This window comes from Lepus europaeus, chromosome 12 (genome assembly GCF_033115175.1).
Source record: "Lepus europaeus isolate LE1 chromosome 12, mLepTim1.pri, whole genome shotgun sequence".
In the NCBI taxonomy this organism is placed as follows: domain Eukaryota; kingdom Metazoa; phylum Chordata; class Mammalia; order Lagomorpha; family Leporidae; genus Lepus; species Lepus europaeus.
This window is the reverse complement of record NC_084838.1, coordinates 61,996,836-62,024,664: the sequence shown is the minus strand read 5'-3', so window position 1 is coordinate 62,024,664 and position 27,829 is coordinate 61,996,836. Positions and strand designations below refer to the sequence as shown.

Below are 27,829 nucleotides of genomic sequence, written 5' to 3'. Positions count from 1 at the left end.
TGTGATATAGGAACCCCAGTCTCTTCCAATGATGATACTATCTTGAATCTTTTCTAAATCTTCTAAATGTGATGATGATTCTTTATCTATCTTAGAGTACACTTTCCAAGACTCAAGTTTCATGTGTTCCAAAGAGCAGAACAGACAATCTCTTCATCTTGTACTCAAATTTGCCAAGAAAGAACTAGATTTCTTTGCACCTGGGCAACCCTGTTGATGATGGATGAAATGTCCAATTACTATAATCACATAGCTCTTTCTTCCTATATATAGGTGTCAGGTAAATTAACTAACATAAATGTAGCAGAAATTTAAACTGAGGCCATCTTACCACAACACCTGAGTTCTTAATTTCCATGCTACATGACCATAAATTTTTATGTGGTATAGCTTTTATGGAGTTGTGCAATTCTTTCTTTGTGTCCAATGGTTAAGAACACAGAGTCTACCTGCTTGTATCTAAGCATGTCATGAAACTTATCAGCTGTGGGATCTGGGCAAATTACTTAACCTTTCTCTGTTGAACATTCCTCCTTATAAAATGTAAATAATTTTAAGTACCTTGATATTGTAAATAGCACGCCAATGGCAGCTAGTCAGAGCATTAAACAATCCAGTTTATTCTCCTTACTATGCTGGGAGGGAAGCACAGTGCTGAAATTAGCTCCTTTTAATAATTTTTGAGGGTTTTCTCTACTCTACCACCAATGGCTCTTCTCCCAATCTGTGTGTACTGATGGTCCTCTTCCCCACTTAATGCTGTATAATTGTTCCGACCTGGTTAATGCCACTCTTAGGATCATTGGTTACTATCCTCACCCTGTCTTTTATGACCTTGTCTAAATACGATCAGAGTCGGCAAACTTGGAAGGCTTCCATAGCCTTGGCAACTCATGACGACAGCCTAGGGTGGTTACTGGCGCCATAAACTAGAGTGTCAATTTGTTGGGTCAACAACAGGAGTCACTGTGCACTTGCTCCTCATGTGGGATCTCTGTCCTTAATGTGCTGTACATTGTGATTTAATGCTATAACTAATACTCAAACAGTATGTTTCACTTTGTGTTTCTATGTGGGTGTAAACTGTTGAAATCTTTACTTAATGTATACTAAATTGATCTTCTGTATGTAAAGAGAATTGAAAATGAATCTTGATGTGAATGGAAAGGGAGAAGGAGCGGGAGAGGGGAGGGTTGCGGGTGGGAGGGAGGTTATGGGAGGGGGAAGCCATTGTAATCCATAAGCTGTACATTGGAAATTTATATTCATTAAATAAAAGTTAAAAAAAAAGAAAAAAAATAATTTTTGAGGGTTTTAATGATCTAGAGCTTAGTCCTTAGATGTTACTTAGATGTTACCAGCTGTATTTTTTAATTATGCTATTTGAAAAAACATTTCAGAAGGAAATTGGAATGAAATTAGAATGAAATCTCCATGTTGACTTGAAACACTGTGAAACTAGAATAAATTCATACCATTAACAGTTGGAAACTAGAATGGGCTGTGCTGAGTTTTCTACAGGGTGGAATGCATACTTCTTTTTCCATTTAATTCATGAGCTCCCCAAGGACAATAACTTTCATTTTGTGTATTAAACTCACAACATATCTTTCCTTTCCCTAACATTTCTTTGTACTGTGTCCTGTGTAATGTACAAAGGAAGCAATGATATAGTGATTGGATACCATGTTGTTCTGGGATGTTCTGACATCCTTTAAGGAAGAGTGGAAATCTTCAGATAACACCTTAGAATGCCAGGAAGACTACTTGTGCTCTAGAGCATGCTGAAAGGAAAATCTGACAGTGAATTGCCAGTTCAGCTAAGGAAGACAGGATCACAACTGAGAATGTAAAACGGAACATTCTTCATCGAAAAACAATTTGATATTATTTTTCTCTCTGCTCTGAACTTAGGCAGCAGTAGCATCAAAACCCAGATCCTGTGTTTTCTAAGGGATAGGGAAAAAAACCCTTTCCCTTTATCATTTAGAGGTTCTTAAAATGCTGCATATCAAGTTCTTTTAAAAAGCCACTCTGTCTTCTAACATGCGAATGAACACTCATATCCCAAGAAGTTCAGCTCAACATTCTCCAAAAAGGGTAAAAATAACTATTAAAATATTTCAGAATCTGTATATATGTTAATAAAGGAATAAATAAAACTTATGAAGATGTTCAGTACTTTTATGAAATGAACAAACATTATAGAAAAACTATAGGAATTGTAAATTCTAATGAACTAATCAAATAATATGCATATTGGGTAAATTAACAAAATTTAGTATATAAAAGTGCTACGCGTGGTGACAGAATTACAGACTTTAATTTCATCATTCAAATATTGATACACTCCAAAAATTTTTGATACTGTGTGATAATTATTTAAGTAATAAAGGGGAAATTTTTTTTTTTTTTACTCTTAGAAGAGTGAAATGAATTCACACTCTGTATTTGCTCCAGTCCTTTTTGATTCTGAATTCAAAATTCTTCCAAGTAACTTCCTATATCAGCCATTCATTGTAGGGGATTTAAGGTTCATTTACCTGACAGTGTATGAAGGCAACGCATCCAGGGACGTTATTCCTCCAGATTGTTGTCCCAAGCTCATTCTGAACTCTTCCAGATGTTCTGCAGGCACATACGTAATTCTGGAACAAAACAAAGGGAAATAATAGTTGTCCTGTTAGGAAAACCTGCTAGTACACAGGACAAGTTATGTCATCTCTTCCTCCCTACATTTTCATACAACGTATTTAATAAACACCCTCAGGGGCCCTGCAATGTAGGCATCTCATAGGAGCGCTGGTTCAAGTCTGGGCTGCTCTACTTCCATTCCAGTTCCTTGCTAATGTGCCTGGGAAAGCAGCAAAAGGTGGGCTGAGGTGCTTGGGACTGTACCACTCATGCTGGAGACTCGGATGGAGTTCTGGGCCCCTGGTTTTTGCCTCGCCCAGCCCCAGCCATCATGATCATTTGAGAGCTGATTCACAGATAAAAGAGCTCTAAATCTGTGTCTCTCCTTATCTCTAACTCTACTTTTCAAATAAATAAACAAATCTTTAAAAAAGCACCATTAGCAAAGAACCTAAACTTTCAAAGGATAAACTGTTCCATAAGCAAGAGTAACAATAAAATTAAAATTTTTTAATGCTGCTGCCCAAGTCTGTGATTACCAATAATTGTATTGGGGGAATAAAATGTCTTTCTTTTTTTCTCTTTTAAGGGATTTATTTATACATGAGATTCTCCGGGTCACAGAAATGCATAATTATTACAACACAATTCTCATGTTAATGACCTATTAATACAAAGAGAACAGATTTAATGTAGTTCATAGACACAATTCTTTCTCCTTTTCTTTTTGCTTTCTTGTTTTCTTTTGTTAACATGAACTTTTTTTAGGAAATAGAAAGATGTATAAATCCTTAGAATAATAATTGTCATTAAAAATATTAATTTGTCCAAACTGGGTTCTCTAGCAGAAACAAATTAGTTGGACTCTATTAAAACACTAAATATCCCATCATATTTTATATTTCTCTACAATTAATTATAGTTTTAGCAAGCACTGTCAATAATTATGTTAGCTCTATTAAGTTATAAATTCTCAAGTTTGAAGCATGAAGTTAAACCATTTAAGTTTATGGAAAAGTTCTTAGCAATTTGTCGCAATTTCTTATAAGTTCACTTATAAGTTCAAAGAAAAGTGTGCTATTTACACTTGAATGGCCACTTACTGCTTCAACAAGCACTGGGTACATGCCTGTTATGTGGAAGCCACAGTGTTAAATGATGACTACAGCTGTAACATTTAGAAACTGACCCTTGAACTCAAGTTTACAGGTATCCTAAGAAGTTATTCACAGACTTGATAAACTTCTTTAAAGCAGGTTGTTCTAAGATCCTCAAATTAAGAATCAGTAAGGTAAGAAAAGTACATAGCTGGAGTCAGCACATGTTGGTGCAGCATGTTGATGCAACTAAGGAAAAAAGCATCACTAAAAGATGCACAATACAGAAATCATGAAGCTTATTAACCATCTAGCCATAGTTTACCCATTAATACAGTAACCAAATAAAACCTGAGCATGGAAAGGCAAGGACAAAAAGACTTGTTTTATATAAGAAAAGAAAAATTTTAGCAAAGGCATAATTAGTTGAGTGAAAAAGATATAAGAACATATTGGCGATCCCACAGAAAGCATACAACCTTTGACTTCACCGAAGCGTGAGGCTTTCCTGTCCTTGGAGATGCGGTGGGAAAGTAAATACCACTGATGAACTCCCTTTGTCAAAAAGAGGCGCCTCTCTGAGGCTACCATAAACTGAGAAGCACAGGACAAACACTAGGCGGTGCTCTAACAGAACCTCAGCTCTCCTGCTCTTCCCAAGCCCTCCCACAGAACGTGTGGACTCTGGGAATATCTTCATGATACTTTAACTTCAAGCATCGAAAAACGAAGCAAGAAAACACAGATCAGTAAATCTGGGACTAGTCTGGAACTGAGGGTTGCATTCTAATCTGGCCATACTTATTCATCTATGAAAACACTTTCTCTCAGGTGCTAACAAAAATAATGCTGAATTGCAAATTTGCTATTATCTCTTCGAAACTCAGGAGTCAAAAATGCACAGTACTTTATGTCTGGAAGGAAGACTGTATTTTACACAAAGAAAAATAAAAATAAAACAAATTCTGAGAAGACTATTAAGATTCAAGAAAATCAACATAAACAAAACCTCAAGTTTAAAAGAAAGAACGAATGAATAAATAAATGAATGAGAGAGAGAGAGAGAAGGAAGGGAGGGAGGGAGGGAGGGAGGGAGGGGAAAGTAGGGCACAACAGCAAAACTCGCAATAACCAGTACAAAGTATTAAATATTTTAGTTGGATGGAGAAGGTAAAGATGGCTCTACCCAAACAATGCTGAAAATGAGTTTTCTTCTGTATTCAGTCAAAGCGTGTTTTCTTCCTTTACCAAATTTTACGAATATTTTTCTGACACTTCGGTAGCAGTGAGAATGAGTAAAGCAGGCAGTTTTCAGAAATATTTGTCTCAGTAGACACAGCGAGCCCCTTGGAACAGCATCCCACAATGCAACAGCACACCCTGAGCAACTCTTACACATGCCTGGTCGCAGGACTACACAAAGCCTTCAGAGCCCCAACAAAGAACACCGAAGCTGTACTATGAACTGCCCACACATGCTGACACAGCTGATTTGAGAGTTGTATTAAAAATTTTTAAAAATAAACTAACCTTTGATTATGCACAGAGTAGAAGGACAAAACATATATCATTAGCAAAGCCAGAATGTGATAGGGCTGTTAATCCAGACTCTGTGCCTACTCATGCAGACAGAATCATTCCTTTACAAAGGAGCCTGAAGGTTTAGTAGTTGGAAAATATCATTTTCAAATGAGTTCACAATCATTGGTGTGATGTGAAAAATCTAACAATCCCATAGCTCTGTCTGAATTTATGTTCTTATATAAAGGCAGGGGAAAAAAAGCCAAAGTATACACTGAATCTATATCTAGACCTATCCCTGCGCATTGGGACTTTACAAAAGCACGAAATGGTTTTCACAGACAAGTTGTAACACACAGCCATAATGAGCTTTTGAATCACCGATACTCACACATAAAAGGGGGCTCGATAGTCAGCAGGTGCTGCAGAAAATCTAGAATGTGAAGCATACGCCACGGCATCTTTTTACAATGGTGTTAACAAATGTCAATGTCTTGTGTTGAATGTGAGACGCATACATATGTAGTTAAAAGTGGGTGCTCCTGGTTGTTTTTTATACCCTCTCCACCTCCCTCCCATCTACACCTCCCCCAGAAAAGCATCTGCTCTTTACTAGTGTCTATAGCAGTGATTATTAACAAGCATGGAAGAAAGTAACTGCAATCAATCTTTTATTCCTTGATCAGGAATTCATCCCACACTTTAGGTTAAGGCAGGTGAATTCTGATTCTGCTCAGTAATTATCTGGCAGATGTTGTAAGCAGCTGCTGCTAAGCACAAAACCCTGGCTATTATTACAGAAATATAAGAGCTCCTGGCAAGGTGGAGTGAGAAGTGAAACAGAAATGCATTCTGGTGAGGTTTCACATCTGGTTTTCCATAGAAAATAATGAAACCTGGAACTTAAACTGGCTATTCTTGAACTCTTGAAACTCAGATTATCTACCCAGGCCTGCATGAAGGCACACAAAGTTCCTAGCTATCTAAATGGCAAAATGAAATCCAGTTAATTGTCTCAATAAGCAATGCTTTCCCTAAAAAACCAATTAATTATGTAACTGAACCAGAGGCTTTTTTTTAAAATGCCCCTATAATATATGCCCCCACTGCTATCATCATTCAAGCTAGGTTCATAATAAGAAATAAAGAGATACATGGATGGAGCCCATTTCCAAGCAATAGCTAACAGAGCTGCATTAGTCAGAGGCAATGTTAAGGTTCTGTTCAGAATAACAGAAGGACTAGACTCCTTTCAAGGCAATTCTAAAACTTTTGCATCAGGAAAGGCAAATGTGGGAAGGAGACAAGACCAAAAACACTTCCTGAAAAGCTCAGACCACATGCTGTACAACCCTGGTCAATCTAAACGGCAGACTATTTTTGTTTTATCATTTAACACATTTTTTAAGAAAGAATTATGTAAGGATGATACTAATTTCTATCATTTACTCAAGTTGTCAAGTTATAACCATCTGCATGAGAGCATTAGTAGGACACTGAGGAAATCAATGTGTTTTGTTTTTGAGTGTGTGTGTGTGTGTGTAAGTATGCAAGAACGGGTATATGTCAAAGACTGACCAGCTAATTGATTTCCAGAGAACAGAAGGGTGCAACATTTTTCTTCTTTTTTAAAAATGCTAATATTCTACAGTACATTTTCTTTCTTGAGATCTTAAAGCAGTTGCTTCTGAAGCAAGCTCTCTAGACATCCATCATGGTCATGACAGAACCACTGCCCACATGACTGGGTATATTCGACTGAATCCGCCAAAAGGGGAAACACACGCACACACCAAAATAAAGAAAGAAAGCAAAAGACTTTTGAACTTGAAAAATGAAAATTTTCTGGAGTTGACTATAAGTATGATTTGCGCCAAGCTGATGTCAAAATTATCTTATTTTTAGGCCAGTTTTAAGTTCTACAATAATACATTAGGGCTGATGGGTGAGGCTAGCACCAAGTACTGATTCTGGTATTCACAGATCTCGCCAAAACATAGGCAGGAAAGCTGCATCAATGGCACTGAGCCTTCTATGTATATCATGGTACAATAAATCAAACAATCAATTTAGTAGGTGGTCTGCATTTTGTACTACATCTAAACTATATAAGTTAAAATTGTTTAAGCAAATAGTTTCCAAGTGAATCTATATCTCTCATCTTTTAAGAAAAATGAAGAAAAACTGGCCACAAATGGTGGGGAATGAAAGCACTTTGAAGTTTCTCTTATAGAGACTGACACTTTTAATGAGGTTCACTTGTTTTTACACTTTCTTTTTATTTATTTATTTGTTTGTTTATTTTTGACAGGCAGAGTGGATAGTGAAAAAGAGAGAGAGATAGAGAGAGAGAGACAGGGAAAAAGGTATTCCTTTTTTGTTGGTTCACCCTCCAATGGCCACTGCGGCCAGCGCGCTGCGACCGTAGCATCGCGCTGATCCGAAGCCAGGAGCCAGGTGCTTCTCCTGGTCTCCCATGCGGTTGCAGGGCCCAAGGTCCTGGACCATCCTCCACTGCACTCCCGGGCCACAGCAGAGAGCTGGACTGGAAGAGGGGCAACCGGAACAGAATCCGGCGCCCTGTTTTTACACTTTCTTGAGGTAATTAAGTAATAGTCACATGATTTGATGATCTGTTCAATTGTAAAATAAAAGTCAAAAAGGCATACAAAAATATGAAAGACCATTAAGGTTCTGCCTAAAAATAATTTAAGCATCAGAATTCACTCCAAATGCTATATACTTTCCTGCTTTTTATTGATGGTTGAATGAAAAACAGATTGTAAATATAGCTTTTCTAACCTAAGCTCTAGTAATATGGCCAGTGCAAAAGAATCAGTAATAAAAAATGTAGTCAATAAAGTATCATGAATCAAAAAACGTCTCCTATTCTAGTAATCATGGTATCAGTTTAAGATAAACAATCTTTCCCTGAGCTTTACTTCAAGAATTTATTCTTTATACATTAAAAGCAAATATTAAATGATCAATGTTAGAGGAGAAAACCACACTGATGAGGTGTGACAATAAAGTAATGAACTGATTTTTATACTGGCTCAAGGAAAGTTCAGTGTCTTAAAATCTAAATCTGAAAGCATATATGACATGCTTTCAGGCCAGTATGAGAAATTTTAAGCAGTTTCCAACAAAGTATTCCACATGACCTATAATCAGACTATATCAACATGTTGGTGAATTCCCTCTGGGTCACGAGGCTGTTAATGAAAGGATAAGTTGCGGGTAAGAGGAGTACTGTTCTTTCTCATGCTGGCCCTCATCAAAAGCGGCGGCCATTGGAGGGTGAACCAACGGCAAAAGGAAGACCTTTCTCTCTGTCTCTGTCTCTCACTGTCCACTCTGCCTGTCAAAAATAAAAATTAAAAAAAAAAAAAAAAAGCTTGCTTGGTTCTAGGATTCACACAGCTCACTTAGGTAGTGAGGTCAATCTTCTAAGATCCCAAGGGTGGATTCTCCTGTTTTGTGAGAGATGTCTCATAACTCTCACAGCTACAGTTCTTATAGAGTGTACTGGAGATGTACAATTAAGAACCAAGAAAAATTTTTTTTAGAATTTTAACACTCTTACAGTCTTAAAGAGACTACACCTACAATCAAGAGCTATTCAAATTCTTCAGTGATTTATGTTAAAGAAATGTAAGGTAACTTTTGTGGTTTAAATAGTACATCCTGGAAAAAAAAAATCTGATGAAATAATTGAACCTCCTGACTTTCCCAAACCAAACTGAGATCCAGACAATACTTACTTTATGTCAGGCCCAATGAGAGAATGTCTTCTGAGCATGGCTCGTGCCTGAGCATTGGTTAAGCTGATGGTAGATTCTTCATTAATGGACAAGATACAGTCCCCAACTGCAATCCTGCCATCTCGACTAATGGCACCACCATGAATAATGCTCCGAACTATCATCCCCAATCCATCTTTATTAGCACTTACTGTCATCCCTATAGGAAAAGATGAACACATATATGAATTAAACACATTACTTTTCAACTCCTTTTCATTTGAAGTTAGTGATAGTTACGGATTCCTATGTACAAGGAGAAACATTTTGTCAAAAAAATAGGAAAGAAAAAAGCTTTTCTAACCAAAGTAAACTTTAAAATATTTGTAAAATTATATCCAGATTAAAGTAACTCCTGTGGAATACACTGGAGAAGAAACAATTCTACATTGTGGGATGAACGTAAGCTCATCCACCTGAGTACTGTGTCACTGAAGTGAAGCTGAAAGCTCTCAGGGAGGACACTGACAATATCCAATCCATTTTGTAATTGTAATTCATCTCTTACAGAGATAGGAGAATAAAAATAGTACTACAAATGGAAAATTGGGTCTACCAAGTAAGAAATTCTCTGATATTACCATATTTTAAGTTACTTACTCATTCAGAACTAATTACTATATAGTTTCTATGTTCCAGGTACTATACTAGTTGTTTAAGATAAAAAAGCATAACATAGAATTCCTAACATCAAAAAACTCATATTCAATTATCAAGCCCCAGTTCCTATCACACTGCCTGAATGTAGTTTGCTGAACTGAACTGATATGAACTGAATTCCAATCTGTTCCATTTTATCTCTGAGCTCCTGTGAGCTCCCAATTTGGATAGTCAATTGCTCTCTTGACACATCCCTTGTATGCCTCATGGAAATGTAGCCTTAGACTTTAACTTCCAGTTTTTCACCTCCTCGTATTTCCTCACTTGTCTTTCCCTTTTTGGTAAATGATATATCCACACCATCACTGTTATTCAAAACACAAATATCAGAGTCACTCTTGAATCCTATCTCTATCACCCCCATATTTTGTCCATTACCAAGTCCTTTTACTTCTATCTCCAAAACTTATCATAAATCCTTTTAACTTTCTCCATTCCCATATGAATCCTAGACCAACATCATTTCTTGCCTGTCTTTGCACAACAGCCTCCTAACTGGTCACCTGGCTTCTAACAGTGATCCTGCAATGCATTTTTCTCACAGCAGACACAGAGACCATCCATAAAAGACAAATCACATCTCAACACTCCCCAAATAGCTATGATGGTAGGGGTTGCATCAGGCCAAAGCCAGAAGCCTGGAACTCCATCCAGGTCTCCCTTATGGATACGGGGGCCCATGCACTTGGGTCATCTGCTGCTGCTTTCCCAGGCACATTATCAAGGAGTTGGATCTGAAGTGCAGCACCAGCACTCGTGAACGACAGCACTCACTCAGCATCCCATGTAATGCTGGCATTGCAGGCAGCAGCTGAAGCTGCTGTGCCACAATGGTGGGTCCTGTTTGCAATTCTTTAATAGTTTGCTACCGTTGTGCTAACGTATAACACACTTTCTTGGCACAATCTATAGGGCACTGGTGATCTGGCTTCCTAGTGTGTCCCCTTTCCTTGTGTCATGTACTCCTTGGCCACCTGGGGTCCTGCCACAATAAACTTCTTTCAGCTTCTCTGCATTTTGGAGTCTGGAAGCTACCTTCTTTCTGGCACTTGTGAAAAGCTAGCTTTCTCTCTTCCCAATATCACTTCCTCAAAACAGCCTTTTCAACACATTCTATCTGAATTAATGTTCCCTTCACACCCTACCCTCACCCTATTCCTTCAAAAATATAAAACCATTGACATTATGTTTAAAATTATGCAGAAATATTGTAGTTCACTTAAAGTGCTAAAAGTCTCCTGCCTAAAAGATTATATAAACAAGAGGAGTTATAAAGCTAACAGGATATTCATAAGAAACTTTCTTTGACTGAAGTCACAATTTCTAAGTTTTACATATTTTTTAAAAATATAGTTTTTCCATATATTAATCCTAATTATATCAAGTGACATATATTTCAAATATTTTAAGAACACTGGATTATGTTTCCAGCTTAATATTCATGACTGAACATTAGCAATCCAAGTTCCTAGTTGTTTTCTGATAGAATGAAACATTATTAATTATATTTAAAATATTCTGCTAATACTCCTTCTAATGATTTTTAACATCTTATCATTAACAAGAAATCTCAGGCAACTCCTCTCTTGACTTGGAGTTGACTGCTGCAGCAGGAGGTTTCTCGCTTCCAATAAACTTGGCTTTGCTCATAGAAAAAAAAAATGACATCTCTATACCCCTTCTTACCATACAACAACAAACATGCAGAGATACCAATTCATCCTAAGGGTTTTTCTTTTGAGCAAAGAGGCTGGCTCAGGTACTATAGCTTGCCCTTACCCACCCTTCCCACCAGGACTCACCAACCAATTGTACTCTTTTAAAATAAAAATGTCCACAAAACAAAATTTAACTCAATGGCCCATACTGCAAATCTAACTCATCATCTTGTTCTCATCTGCACCATGTACTCCACATACTCTTCAATAAAAAAAGCCATGGACATGTAACATCATCCGAGCAACGCTTGACATGTCCTCTGAATCCACTGTTAATGGCACATATAACGCATGAACCAATCCACCACTGAAGCTTTCAGATCATGTCAACTGTATAAACCAAGAGGCTGATATCAATTGGGTTAGTTTATACTTTCCTTTAATTAAATGATGATTTGGGGAGGTTCAAAACTTGCAAGAAATGTGCACTAACTAGATTTTAGATGTATAATGTATCATCTCTCAATTTTTTTCTCAGAAAAATTACGTTCAAATATCCTAAACAACATACTGTGGAACAAAAAACTGGTTAAAAACTGAGTTTCACCACTGAACAACCAGGTTGGCCTTTAGCAACTGACTTAATCTCATGCATAGCCTCAGTTTACCCATCTGTAAAATGTGGATAATAATGCCTACTCTGAGGATTGCTTAAAGAATTAAATGAGAAACACAATATGTGATGCAAAATGCTTAAAAGTGAGGCTGCAAAAGTAAAAACAAAGGAAAATCCATGGATTGTGTTTGAAATGTATCAGTCTTCCAAACCAAAGTTTGTGAAGACAGTTTTGTAGCATGTAAATGCACTTACAGCCACAGTAATGCACATTTTAAAATGGTTACAATTGTCCATTTTATGTTACGATACTTTACCACAACAAAAAGTAAAATCAATGTATCTTGACATATTAGCATAAACAAGAAAATCCTTATAGCCTTCTCATTAGATGAAGACAAGATTCGACAAAATCCAACATTCTGTCAGTACACTAAAAATACGCACTCTAAATGGTAGATTATAAAATCAGATCTGTGCAAACTATGGCTGTTATAAAAGACATCTACTTGCTTCCAATCTAATTTACCAACTAATGCCAGAATGATCTTAAAACATGAATCTGATCATGTCACTGTTTTTTGGTTGGCACCCACTGCTTACTGGAAACTTAAGGCCTGAGAAGGTTACATGGAAAGTCCTGTGTCCTGCTCTTAATCCTGCCCAGCAGTTGTCTGCTGCCTATCATTCCTTTGGCTTCAACTCTCACTTTGTGAGCCATCACACAACACTACATCATAACAAACAGTTTTCATACCCCTGTATGAAACTCTAGTAGCTTCTGACTCTTTCCAATTCCTGAAATACATGGTAAAAATCTACTCCTATCCCAAGACCTAAATACATGTTTTCCCCTTCTCTTCAACCTTCTCTACTCTCAGAGAGTAGGGATTATTTGTTCCTCTTTTAAGCCTTTCGTGTCTTTGATATAAGTGTCTCTCATAGCACACTTGTTTTAATGCCTTTAGGATTTTACATGCCAATGAGCTTACTCTTGTAAATCCATATTCCTTGAGAAAGTTATTATATAATAGTGTCTATGGATAGTGGCTTGCATATAGAAAACAAAAAATGACAGGAGCTGGAGTCTTATTTCTTGAGGAAGCATTGTTGGCTTCATCAAGTGTGAACTTTAACAAGGAAACAAGGTCTTGCCATTAGCTATTGACATAGCAGGTATTGGTGGATTACTTAATCAAAGGACCTGGGTATCTGCTGTAGAGCTAACTAATCAGATTCTGTGGCTGTACTGGGGCATTCAGAGCAACTGATCTGTTATGTTGCTTGTAAACAGCAAGCAGTAGGGACGGCTAAGTCTGTGACAGTTTAACTCAATGAAAAACAAATTGCACTGTCTGGATGTAGTTTTAGCTATTGTGATTAGGATCTTTAATTCCATAGGAAGTCTTATTTGTCCAGTCCAGAGGTTTTTGTGATCATTAACCAACCGAAATATTTTATGGGTAATAGGACACAAAAATCCTGCCACCTGGGAAATACTATTGAATCACAACATTTGCATGTTGGTAGCGGCACACCTGGCTGTCCTTTTCATCTTTATTTCAGGGAATGAAAGAAATTAAATATAAACTGACTTGTGCATAACTGGTAACATTCAAACAAACTAATAATTTACTTTTCCAAAGAATTTAGAATTCCAAATTGCTGACTTTTCATTTTCTAAGAATTCCTTTTCTGATTTGCCATTTCATACACAAACCACTCAACCACTCGTATATCTTTTACTTGAATGTAAATGAGGCTTGTGAATACTTTGAAGTAATTAAGAGATTGAGGGATTTAAGCTAGCATGAAGTAAACAAACCTGTTAACCATTTCAAGAAAAATAATGAGTGCCATAAAAAGAAAAACAGTAAAAACAACAGGAAAATTTCAACATCTATTTTCTTATCTATGCCAAAGAGTTTTGAAACCTACCATATTCAGTATGTCCCTTGGGCAAGGGGTTGGAGGAGCCATCATATGTGGAAAATGAGGGACTTACCTAGGCTAGAATTGCCTTTTGCTGCAGTAATAGTTTTCACAAAAGATTCTTTGGATATGTTTTGGAGCATGACACATTCAGAATTAGAAACCAGGGAGTTCTGTTCAGTCAAGTACTCAGAGCCCTGAAAGAAAGAAAAAGTAAATCACAAAGGAAAACTAGACTTTGGAGTGTGATTTCAACATCACACACAGGCTCTCATTGGCTGTGCTGGATTCTACACAAATCTATAACCAAAACAAGTTCATAGGTTGCCTTCTGAAAATCTCAGTGTCAGGAGAGCATTTATTTATTTCAAATGAAGAGTAAGAGTTTAGCTAGAACACTTGAACCCTTCACTGTCTCCTATGTCATCATAATGTACAAACCTTTCCAGTTGAATCAAATAGCACAGGTGAGGTAAGTTCTGCACGGGATATAACTTCACTTGGTAAGTGAGTCTCAGTCCATGCTATTGTGTTTTCACATTTGTATTGCTGTTCAATAGCATTCGCAGGTGTGTAATCGTTTATGGTAAACCCAGAAGCAGGCCCCATGCTCAAGTCCACTGAAGGTGAATTCTCATCCTTTCTTTGCAGCAGATTTTGGGTATAGAGTTCCTCGAAGGACATATGCAGATCAAGAACTGGATCAGAAGAATGCTCAGTAACTTCCTGACAATTAAAGAACAAAAATTGTGACCAGAATTATGTCAATGTATCTTATAAAACCACTCCTTAACAAACAACTATTACATGAAGAATAAAACTGAAAACAATGATTTCTTATTCAAAAAGCATTAACAAACATGTAAGTTCTTCACTTAGCAGCTTTTCTATCTTTATTTCCAAAAGTACCCTTAAATATATTTCTTACAAATCATAATCTCATGTTCTACTGAATTATACATGTCCTATATACTGTACATATGATTATTTAGATAAAATATTATACAATATCAACAAATAAAATTATTCAGTGTTCATGCCACAGAGAAAAGTGAATAACTTATATTTCCAAGTCTCACTTAAAATGTAATTGATGTCTACCCAGTGTGAAGTTCCTAGTTATTACAAGGTCAGATCATTACAAAGGGTGACCTTAATTAGATTCATAAGAGCATCCAAGAGAAAATTATTTGGAAAGGCATTTAAAGGTATTTATGAAGAATAGAAAGCCTTACAATTCAATCATAGGGAAAATGTGTATCAGTATTCTGAAGATGTAACAGATACTGAAATGGCTCATCATAAATATAAAGTCTAATCCAGACTCTGTTATTCACAATCCGTGCATTATAGAATCTCTGTGGGCTTTTAGAGCGGACAATTTCTACAATTCCCAGAAACTCTACAATTCTACATTTCTACAAAAATACATGTATCTAATAGAACAGATATACTATGTCAGTATGAGCTTTAGGCAAGCAGTTGTTTTAGGAGCTACTGCTGAGTAAATATATCAGTTTTCCCTTTGACACTCTTGATGAAATTTTTAAGGCATTAAAGTAGCATACACATGCATTATCATATGAGATAATTGAGGCTTGCACATGAATACTGTGTACTCATACAGAGTACAATATGAAAATTTTCCCTTATGGGTCCTACTTCCATTCCCTTCCCCAGGAAAAACTGCTACATCACATAGGTGTTTATGAATCAGATTTCTTCATGCATTTGCATAATATATACAGGACACATGCACACACACAAGAATACACATTTTTAAAATCTAAACAGACCCACACAATAAATAGTATTTGACTTGTGTTTAAAACATCTTTATATCTTAATTATGAGAAATTCCGATAGCTATAAGTTATTCCTAAGTATGAGAGGTGCTGGAGTGTAGGATCCAGAGCCAAGCTGCCGGAATTCAAGTCCTGACTCCACCACGGGCAACCTGAGCTGTGGCAAGTAACTTAAATACTTTGTGCCTTGCTTCTCTCTTCTATTAACTGGGAAAAACAATAGGACATTTGAAAAGCACAGAGTTAAAACCCACAAAGTACTAAAAGCAGGCCTAACATAACAAAAAATGCCCAATAATTGTTGGCCATTGCTGTGATTTATATTATACAGCTTGGTGCACATGTATGAAAATATATTCATTATGAACTACAAGGAGTGGTGGGTCAAATGACATGCTGTTCTTAAATATTACCAAAATCTTCCAAATTCTTCTTTAAAGAGAATACTGGGGCAGGTGGGGGGGGGGGGTAGAGGGGAATTTGGCCTAGCAGTTTTGTCCCATAACAGAGGATTAGGTTAGATGACTGCCTCCATCAGCTGATTCCAGGTTCCTTCCAATGCATACCCTGGGAGGATGGCACTTGGTTTCTTGCCGCCTTTATCAGAGACCTAGATTGAGCTTCTGGCCCTGTTTTTGATCCACACCAGAGGACACTGTGGGTATTTACAGAGTGAGCCAGTGGATGACAGCTTTGTCTGCCTCTCAAATAAATCATTTTCTCTAAAGAAGAGATAATATTAACTGAATGACCTTGGCAACCCTAGATTAGTTTAGCAATCTGATCTGTAAGAAGTATATCCATTAGTGGTATAGCCTGCATGCCCTGATAGTTGGCGAGGACATGCCATTTGTTTATCTTCTGTGATGCTTTCTTCATACAGTTCAAGTATTTATCCAGTGATTTTTAGTTGTTCTTGTCATTGAAATATTCTGAATACAAGATCTTTGTGATAAATATTACAAATATTTCCTGGTCTATCCTTTGTCTTTTAAGTCTATAAAGCAAATACTTTGTCATGTAGAAACCAAATCAATGTAATAAACTTTGCCAATTTATTTTTTGTGCTTCTGGATTTAATACATGACTTAGTAAGTCCTTCCTCCACAAAGCATAAATGAAATGATTTCTAGTACTTTTATCCTGTTTTTATAAATGCTTTATTTTTAGATTTTAACCATCTAGAATTTGTTTCAAGGTATATGTGAGTTAAACGTCTCATATTTTTCAATGTATTATACTGCCCTCCTTCAATGAAAGTTACCGTATCTCTGAAATTATTAAATAGTTCTGTTACAAAGATTAAGGCAGCAGGAATATCACAAAAACAATTAATGTCATTAGTATCTTCAGAAACAAAACATAGGAATGTTTCCTCCCCTAGCCTTTTAGAATCTAAATAATAAACCATGGCTCATTCATCCAATTTTGCTTATTATATTCTTAGGAAAAATAACAATGTACTTGCTATAGAACTGGTTAGCTTCCTTATTTCTAAAGTAATTATAATAATTAGCAGTAAATTATTTTTCCCATTCCTCAAATAAAGATAACAAATTTGTCCTCATCAGAAAAAGAGGTGAAGCCACCTGTTAGTTGAGATGTACTAAAAGTCGTGTAACAGAAATTTCCACTCATTATTCATGAAGGAGTTAACACAGACACACAGAAAAGAAATAGCTGATCAACACAGTAGACAACATACACCCACTTCAGAAGCATTTCTGGTAGCTGAACAACCAACTGAGTTTTATTTTTAAAAATCTTAAGGATCTGAAAGAAAAACAGTTCTTCACCCATAAGATGTCCAAAAATAACTCTATAATTTTCCAGTGCAACTCGCATCGAAGCTGAAGTCTTTCAAAACTCCATACTAACATGTGCTTCCACATGATGTATTTATAGATAAAATATATATTTCCCCTCAGGAAAAAGCAGAGAAGAGGTTAAATTAACATGTCAAATATACTCGGGAAAAAGTTCAGTGCCTATGTTAAAGTTAGGCTTGGGGACATTATTTCCCCTGATAATGTCTTTATATAGCTCAGCTAAATACTTCAATGTTCACTGGCCATACTCTGCTTTTCTTCAATAAGCAGTCTACCAGAGCATTCTTGTTATACTTTATAAAAATATACTGCAAGCATAGCTGCTCCAACTTACTATGACTTTCCCATCTGTCCTGAGAGGAGGGATACTTCCTTTAGGTTTATATACTCTCTACTGTGGGAAAAGGCAACATCTTGTATATCTTTGAGAGCCTGAAATGTTGTCACTATGACTTCTTCATTCACTCATCATTAAGACTACAGTGATTTGATTTTTTAGCTTAATCTCTTCTCAAAAAAAAAAAAATAAGAAACATCCTAAATACAGATGTGAAGTAGCAATATCTTATGCTAGAAAATGACGCTGAAGTGAGATCTGTAGGAATATGCTTTTGTAAATTATGGAATCCATTAGTCATATTAAGTATATAAGGTACAAAGAAAAGCTCCTGTCTTGACAAACACTAACTTCACCCTGCAGTAGAATCACCAGAATTCCCTGGCAAAACTAATATTCTGGAGCAAAGGACATACATATGTTGGCAACAATTTCACCTCTGGTAAGAGAGTGAGACTATTGGTATCCAGGGGAGGACAGTGTGTAGGGTGTGGATAAGGAGTAGAAATGGAGACTCATTATGTAGCTATAAAATCCCTACCAGTTGTATTTTTAAATTAAAATAGGAAAAAAAAAAATAAAGCAAGTATCTGTTGTCCTAAAAACCATGTTGAGCTCTTAAACAGAAGTCTATAAACATTTAAATTTGGAAAATAGTTAGTTCTGCATTTTTCATGTCTTTTAAGGTAAGAGGGAAAAAGATAAAAAGATTAACAAAAAAGTAACATCTGAAACCATAAGAAAGGGAAAAAAATTCCCAAAGCAATAGCTTTGTTGCCTTTAAAACCCACATTTAAGTGACCTGCCTCCATTAACCTAAGTATCAAAGAAGTATGCATTTAAATTCTTAAATGATAAATATCAAAATTAAGCAAATGTGTACTCCTTCAAAAAAAATGTAGAATGGGCCCCAAAGGGGAGAATTTTATGCGCGCCAATGTATGGCTGGCTACAACCGCCCTCTGGTGTTTAAGCTGTGACAGGGTCTTAAACTCTGCTTTATAGAGTGGGGCTTCCCACTGTGATGGGCCAGCCTTGTGGTAATCAGCTTTTGCAGCTTCTGGTGGCATATGGAATAAGGTCAAGAGAGCTTGCTATAGTTTGCAAATTGATCTAGGTGTCTCCAAAAAGGCCCATGTGTTAAAGGTTTGGTTTCCAAAGCCTTATGTGAATGCTTAACGAATTCATGTTAATGGATTAAGGATGGAAGCTTAATCCAAGCATGGGAAGTGATCAGCCTGGAGTAGGCTGTTAGGGTAATCAAATCATAGTGACTGAGAGAAAAGATACATGGACATGGAGAATGAGTGTGCTCCCTGTCTCTCTGCTTCCTGGATGGACATGTGATTGTTTCTCTGTACATGCACTGTCATCTTCTGGCTTCACCAGACTGCATTACCAAAGCATTCCAACAGATCTTGGGCTATGAACCTCCAAAACTACATACAAAAATAAACCCTCCTTCTTAAGTTAGCTTTTCTCAGGTATTTTCATTACAGCAATGAAAAGCTGACTAACACAACCTCTCATCACAGTGAGAAGATAGGTAAAATTTTTTTCTACTTCCAATCATCATTTAAGACTGCAAGATTTCACAGCAGGTTAAGTTGCTGCTTGGGACTCCTGCATCCCACATCTGAGCGCTGGCTAGAGTCCTGTCTTCCACACTTCTGATTCAGCTCCCTGCTAATACACTTGGGAAGCAGCAGATGATGGCTCAAGCACTTGAGTCACTGTCACCCTTGTTAGAGACCCAGATGGAGTTCCTGGATCCTGGCTTCAGCCTGGCCTAGCTCACTGGCTGTTGTGGCCACTTGAGGAGTGGGAGGACAGAATTTCTCATACTCTGTTTCTCACTCTCTGTCAATAAGCCTTTCCAATAAATAATTCTTTAAAAAAAAAGACTACAATTATTACACAGATAGAAAACTCAAAAATTTGAGGAATCAATGAGATCCTCACCCTATTTTATTCCTTTCAGAACAGTTTTGGTGCATTATCTATGTTAAACATCTATTTATACTATATGCTTGCTTATATGGTATCTAACCATATATGCTTAAATAATATTATATACTATCTGGTTTTATGCTATTGATTAGAAAGCTCTGAAACAAGCTCATGGTTATTTAACAAAAGTAGACAATTTGAAATTTCATAACAAATTAAGAATTTGCTTTAAAATAGTACAAAGAAATAGGAAAAATGAATGATAATATTTTTATTTACAAAAATTTTCTAGCAAAAAATCTAGGTACTAAAAAAGGTGCCACCGAAAACAACAAAATCCCACAAAAACAATTTTACAGCTTTACCATGATATAGGAATGTTCCTACTTTCTAAGAAAACTGGAAGTACACAGGAGTTTCACAATGTGTTTTTAAAACACTCTCATTAATGTCTTCTTTGTTGTTTTGTAGTTTAAGTTTTTCAGTTGATAGCCCAGCTTGCCAAAATTTGCTTCAACAAAAGAGTAAACTGCTTGGGAAAAAAAATAAAAAGGAGGCAAACAGACTTCAGTAAGCCAATATGTTGTGCTGCACACAGCCAGCATTTGCCCTGTAAAATATATGCTTCTCAGTATGCAGATTGTGTAATCCCTTTAAGTAACAATTACTAAGTTAAACAATGCAATCTGTCCCACTGGCAAGAAGAAATATGCTATGCAGTAGATTAGGGGATCCCATTAGGAGATGAACTAAGCTTCCAGCCCTGAGGCCGGGGAAGACTGAACACATTCCAGACAGGACACAACCAGACAGTCTCAGGTGTGGTGGGAGAACAGCAGCTGCTCCACCAAGATTATACCTTGAAAACTAATTCAAGATTGCCCAGCATTATTTGCAAGGATAACAGGTGTACCTCGAATATAAAAGAGAATGCTTTGAAAATGTTCTGGCAAAAAAAATTATTTGTTAATAAAGAAATAAGAAAAACCATATGAAACCTATAGAGATCCTAGTTCACAATTTATTCATAAAAACAGACCTCTTCCCACTGAACTCAATTTTTGCAGAATCCAAGTATTTAAGAAAATTTATTGTCCAATTTTAAGGTGTTTTTATGGTATATTTTAATGTAGAAAAATTAAGAAAATATATTCATATATTGACTTGTTGCCCAGATTTGGCAGATATACTTTGCCATATTTATTCACTCTTAAAATGACATATTATGGACACGGCTAAATTCCCATGCTTCCTTTTCATCTCTAAGGGTGACTTCTTCCCTGAAGCTGATAAGCATAGTTCCCAACATCTTTAGACTTTCATTACACAAAAGTACATACATACTCAAAAAACATGTTAAATTATTACATATGTATCAATTTTCAGAGAACATAAAGTCCAGCAAACCAATAGAAAGATAATTAACCAATATAAAAATAGATAAAAGTTCATGGTATAAATAAATCTTTAAAAAAAGGGGGGTGAGGGGCCGGCACTGTGGCACAGCAAGTGAAGCCACAGCCTGAAGTGCCAGCATACCATATGGGGGCCGGTTTGAGTCCCAGCTGCTCCACTTCTGATCCAGCTCTCTTCTACAGCCTCGGGAAAGCAGCAGAGGATGGCCCAACTCCTTGGGCCTCAGCACTCATGTGGGAGACCAGGAAGAAGCTCCTGGCTCCTGGCTTTGGATCAGCGCAGCTCCGAGTGAACCAGTGGAAGGAAGACCCCTCCCTCTCTCTCTCTCTCTCTCTCTCTACCTCTCCTCCTCTCTCTGTGTAACTCTTTCAAATAAATCAATAAATCTTCTTTTAAAAAAAAGTTCATGGTAACTTGTCATTTTTATACCCAAAGGTTGGATAGATTTTAAAATACTACTTATTGAACATTATACATAGTCACCAAGAAAATGAATAAAGCTGGGGCATTTCTGCCAATCATTTATCTATAAAAGATGCAAGGCAAAGACATTAAATAGTAAGTAAACTCATCATTCATATGCAGTAACATAAATATACTTTACCATTCACAGTTATTTTTGTGAATTCTTTTGTATCATTTTATACTGAAAATATTATAGCTATAATTTAATTAGTAAATTTTAAAATAAGAAATATTTGAATATCTAACTTCACATAAAAACACTGAAAAACATTGTTCATATAATTTTTCCAAAGTAGACAAAACAAAAAGAGAAATACAGCTCATTAAAATTTTTCTTTCTGACATGGAAATCCTAATCCAAGCTTTGATAGACACTGTCTCGAGGCCATGGGAATTAAACAGTCTCCAAAAATCTGAAAGACACTCAATTAACACTGCTAAATAAAATTGTACTTTAATCTGATAATGAGAATCTGTGACTGGAGAAACACTATCTCTAACATGCTACCCCCACAACTTCCCATTAACACTGGTCTCTGAAAATTATTCACAAGGTTTTCCCATAAATGAAAAGACATTTCTTTCGTACCTTGGGAGGCGATGATGGAAGGGAGGAACCGTAGTTCATACCATCGCTACCAGCACTGCCATGAAGAGATAAAATAGAGGCTTGAGGAGAGTAGACACTGTCCTTATCAGGAGAGTACTGAGATTCAAATGTGGACTCATCCACCAGGTCAGCATCATTTGTGTCCACCTAGGAATAAAACAACAATATAGGAAACCAGCTCTGTTACCTGTATGTCATTCTTGATTTGAGACAAAAAAGCACACGAGTAGCATTTTTTGTTGATTCTGTTTTATGCATGCCCTCTCTCCACCCTCTGGACTGCTTACCAGAATAATAATGCAGCAGGACAGAGATGAACTGCCCACCTACTGCAAAGGGTACTGGCATGGAAGGCTATTTTATTCCATCAATAAAAGTGCAATTAACAAAGAGCCTGGATCAATTCTAAATTTAAATAGTTCCATATGTTAAGGAGAATATTCACATGCCCAGTTTTTACAATTTTATAATAAAATGAAATAGGTCATCACTTTTCCTATTCAAATAAAATTATAATTCAATGAGGTGCTCCACTGTAACCTATTTGTCAACCTCACTGAAAATAAAATCTCTGTGTAAATTACTTTGAACTAGATTTTGAAACCACTCAAGTTGCACAAACCAGAGAAAATCTGTTATATCATGCTAAAATTACACTAACAAACAAGGAGTCTAATTATGATCTGGCTTTGGGTGAAGCTTTAAGTTATAAGCTTCTGTTATAAAACTCATATAGAATGAGACAATTTCACTAAATATTAATCTAAAAGTCCTATTACTATCTTCTGTGAAGAACCAAGAGAAAGAATTAAGTCATTGTGAGCTTGTCTTCTTGCAATTCAGTCAAACCTTAGAACAGGCAGAATAGATACAAATGCTACTCTTCTCTGATAATACCAGCATTTTCTATCTTGATGGCAAAATCCCATATGTTACAATTCTTTTTGTGCCAAAAATTAGAAACATTATAGCTTTATACCAAGTCATATTCTTGCGAAAAGCTGCTAAAAATACAGAGGGGCAATTTTCAAATGGCCTTCTCTTCAAATGTTTTTAATAGGCCTTCTCATCTATTTTAAATATTCAAATTCACTGGTTCAACTTTATATGTTCAAATTCTCTGGGGAGTCACCATGTGGAGGATTACACTTTACAAATGTGCATTATGTACAACAATCTAGATAATAAATACTTAGCTTTGCTATTTAGGTAAGTAGTATCAAGTAAGCCTCATATCATGGATTACAACAAATATTTACATTGAAGAAAGCATACCTCAATATAATTTGTATAACTCACTGATGCCTTAGAAACTTGGAAGAATTCCTGACAATTTATCTAGCTGCTGTAGAGATAAAACATGAGGACACAGAGAACTTCAGTTAGCAGCCCAAGATTACTGATTGCCACGCTATTTATTATGAGATGCTAAGCTCCCATCAAAGTGGGACTAATCTTCATTTCAGTTGGTATGTATTTAAGGAGCTTTAAGGAAGCCCTGTAAATTCTAGAGAGAATACTTTTTTTTAGTGTATATTAAAGTCAGTGATATATTTGTGTCCTCTGACATTTCAAAAGGAATTTGCTACAGTTGGGTATTATTTAACCCAAAGAACTTAACATAGCTCATAGCATACTAATCTAGTTTTGAAGTGCTAACATATGCCCATGAAGATTAGAGCCAAAAGGTATCCAGCAAGTTAAGCATTATAATGTAAAATTATTGCATTCACTATAATATGCACGAAACTTTCCAAATGGCTATTTCAAGAACCTGCACTTAAAAATATTAATGGAAAGAATTGTCTCTCCCAAAATGGGGATTACCAAAATGAATGTAGAGTCAAAGAAATAATTCACACTGTGATTCAAAGCGAGATGTGCATAATCAGTTATAAATACATAAGAATTTGACAGGTTTTAAACCTCTTCCTAGACTAACAACACTGAAGTATGTAAAAAGTAGGACATAGTTAGGCATCTAGCTTTAATCGTAGGAGTAATGAGAATAAGGATGCATAATTTGGTGTATTGCATAAATGCCACATGGTAGATGATTTTTATCCTTTAATTATCAACATAAGCATTGTCCCATCTACCAGATAGTAATGTTCCCATGGAAGAGTGGCACCTAAATAATTGTATTTTAATTAATGATTTAATAAAGAGCAAGCAGAAACAAAATCTCTAATTAAATTTTCTAGTAAATCAATCATTTACATTCTTATATTTATAGACAGTATGTGTTTCGATAAGTGAACCAATGAATATTATTTTAAACTATTAATATTTAATGAGAAAATATACCTGTTACATCATTAAAAGGTAGCCAATGCATTGATTTATGTCTGAATACTGAAAACAGTTAAAGAATGTCTAAAAATATCCAGGTATGAAATCAGAGCAATGAAGTCCTCTAATAACATTAGTTATCACAGATTAAATCTACATGTAGATACAATGTCATTTTAATTGAATGTTCTCTACAAAGCCAACAAATATAAACACATATTCAGAGATACATTTATATATATGTGTGTGTGTATGTGTATACATATATATATATATATAGAGAGAGAGAGAGAGAGACATTTTCAACCATGAGAACTACTTGAGTTGGTGATAACAGGTTTAGGTTTGAAAAGTATAAGAAACAAAAAATAGAACATGACATCTTCAGTGTATTTTGAAAGGCAACATAAGACAAAACTTCTGAGAGAAAGCTTGATAAGTGTGGCCACTAACCAGAGCCAAGTCAGCCCTGAAGAGGGCTTTGTCAGTCAGCCCTTCATCCTCACAGGAGTGTGGTGGGTAGAGAAAGGAATCCTCCTTCGCAGAGACATAACCTTCTTCTGGTGAAAGCTGCAGGGATAACACAGTTTAAGGAAAAGACAGCAAACAGCCAAGAAAGAAGGAGATCGGGAAGGAAGGGGAGGGGAGGGAAAGTAAAGGAGGAAGAGAAAAGCAATGGGAAAGTTTTCAAATGATAACACGTGACTTTATATAGATCAAGAAATCTGATATTCCCATTAAGCATTTTAATTTGCTAAGACACAATGAGGACATTTATCCTAATAGGAACATCATCTATTACATAAAAATCTCTTCATACTAATTTTTTTCATTCTTATTATAAAAGCCAACAGCAATTTAAAAATATTATCGTAATTTTCTGGTTATTTTTATCTGTCTACTATTCTGGCCAAACAATGACATCCTAATAAATAAAGCAGGTCTTAAGTGTTAATACCTAAAATAAACTGCAGAAGAGGAAAACATTAAAAGGAAGGATGAGCTTCTCTACAGAAGCTTTTTAAGAATGTAGTTTATTTGACAAGGAATGTTACTGATCCCTGCAGTGAAGTCTCTTAATTAAGCATGGCTTGTAAACAAAACAAAACAGAGCAAAAACTCTATATGCATTACTGCTTAAACTTCAGTCCTGGGCTATTATATTGTGATCTTGGTCACACTGACCTCAAACAACATACAATCTCAGACAATATGGACTAAAATAGGTAATTATCTTGTGTACATCACCCTGTTTTGGCAATCCATGCAAAAGAAGTATTGCTGTGGAAAAAACATTCTTCTTATACATGAGTTTAATATTTATTAAACTTGACTTTGTATAATAAATATACTTATCATATACTGCAATGCATGCTAAATTGGAAATATCAAATATGGTATGAAAGACATTTATTTTGAAATCAGCTAGAAAAAGAATACTCTGCTTTTAAAAATCTGTATGGTTTTGCCTTAAGGGTAAAAAACACATATTGGATGTTTAGCACTTTTCATTGTTTAATAGAAATATTATACCAAATTTATGATCTAACATTAATAAATACAGAATCCCATGATGGCCTATCTCTGTTTTCACATTACTCTTTGTACTGGTCAATTGTGGACGTTTCTACAATGCCAGTGTGTTTTAGACTGGACTAACATGGTCGTCATTCTTCCCTCCTTTGTCTTTCTTTTTTCATAAATATATTTTCATAGGTTCTGAAATGCTTTGTGAGATAAAAAGTGGTACATGAATAAATCATATTTAAATACATTAACTATGCTTATTATTTGAACAAATTCACAAAAGTCAACAAATTCTTTTTGCTATTTAAACAAATATATCTATGTATTTGTACTCTTATTTTCTCAAGAGACAGTATATTTGCCCTTTCTTTTACAACTCTATTTATATTCCAGAAAAAACACACAGATATTGAGGAAGTCTCTAACTTAATTTCAGTGTAATATAGTGCTTAGTGCACACTGCAACCACTAGAACAAATGAAACACAGCGCTTTACACGGCATACATTCATTAGTTGTTTCGAATATCACTTTGTGGAATGTGGGACCTATACCCTCCCAGGAGGAGTGTCAAAAAGTTGATGAGCCCATTTTCCAAAGTTTAATTCCCTGATCTGGAGTAATTAGGAAACAAATATGTTGAAATTAACAGAATTTAGGAACTTAAGTCACTCTGAAAGAAATTCTACTTGACTCCACTGGGATCAAAGACTCTACTGTGAGATGTCGATGTCAATTACATTTTCAATACCCCAGTAAACTGGTATTTTAATATTTTACACGATATTTCCTTGAAATATTTGATCTTGCATTTATAAAGACCTTATTGTGAAATTAAAAAGGTCAAAAGTGAACCATAATGTTGAAATCCTGGCTGCTTTATTTCCTTTATTCTTTTTAAAGTAGTACTCCAAATTGAATCTTTTTCCTCAGAGAGTTAATAACCACTTTGAAGAAAACTACCAAAAGTCATGGTTCAATCATGAGAAAACCTGAGCCAAAGAAAAGCTGATCACTTTTTTTGCTAATATAGAAAGATATCAATAAAATCCAAATTCTTACAGGTAAAGGCTTAGCAACTCCTATCCTCACAGTTCCTGAGGGTGCTCCCTTCAGCGCCTCTACAGCTTCTTCAAGACTGCTGCTCTCCAAGTTCACGTCATTGACAAACATGAGGCGATCTCCAGGAAGAAGGCGACCATCCTTTTCAGCAACGCCACCAGGTACCAAAGAACGAATGACAATCACCGTGCTTGTTGGATCAACTGGATCCTGAGACAACAGAAAAACAAAGAGAACTCAGCTCATTTTTCCACTGCAAATTTTTTTTTTATAACTTGTTCACTCTGAAATATAAAGGATAAGTAACTGCTTCAAATATCTCTAAAAAAATTCATAGAAAATTTTCAATGAATTATCTGGGTTGAGATTTTCTCCATTTTGGAGAGTTTAAAGAAAAAGTTCACTGGAAACAATGGCATCTCACTTACTAATATTCTTAAGTAGAGCTCAACAATTGTACAGGTAATATAAAAATTATAATTTTATTTTTAATAAGCTGTCTATTCTGATTTTATATTTTACTGTGATGGTAGTGACACAAATCTACACAGTTAATAAGATGGAAGAGCACTCTAAACACACATTTATAACCATCCTTTGAGGCTAAATTCTGAGT

At 35.8% G+C, this 27,829-nt stretch overlaps 1 protein-coding gene across 6 annotated transcripts in view; it reads right to left on the bottom strand.

Annotated features, from left to right (window-relative positions):
* The window catches only part of MPDZ (multiple PDZ domain crumbs cell polarity complex component), a 181,011-nt gene that overhangs the window by 64,514 nt on the left and 88,668 nt on the right, over window positions 1–27,829 (bottom strand). For 5 of the 6 annotated variants that reach the window (XM_062208253.1, XM_062208258.1, XM_062208255.1 and 2 more), the window contains exons 17-23: window positions 27,214–27,423; window positions 25,079–25,195; window positions 22,313–22,480; window positions 14,363–14,647; window positions 13,995–14,118; window positions 9,017–9,215; window positions 2,544–2,648 (exon numbers count right to left, since the gene is read on the bottom strand). In XM_062208253.1, coding sequence (XP_062064237.1) covers window positions 2,544–2,648; window positions 9,017–9,215; window positions 13,995–14,118; window positions 14,363–14,647; window positions 22,313–22,480; window positions 25,079–25,195; window positions 27,214–27,423 — 1,208 coding nt within the window. The remainder of the gene's footprint in view (window positions 1–2,543; window positions 2,649–9,016; window positions 9,216–13,994; window positions 14,119–14,362; window positions 14,648–22,312; window positions 22,481–25,078; window positions 25,196–27,213; window positions 27,424–27,829) is intronic. The other variant, XM_062208256.1, reaches the window with a different exon arrangement.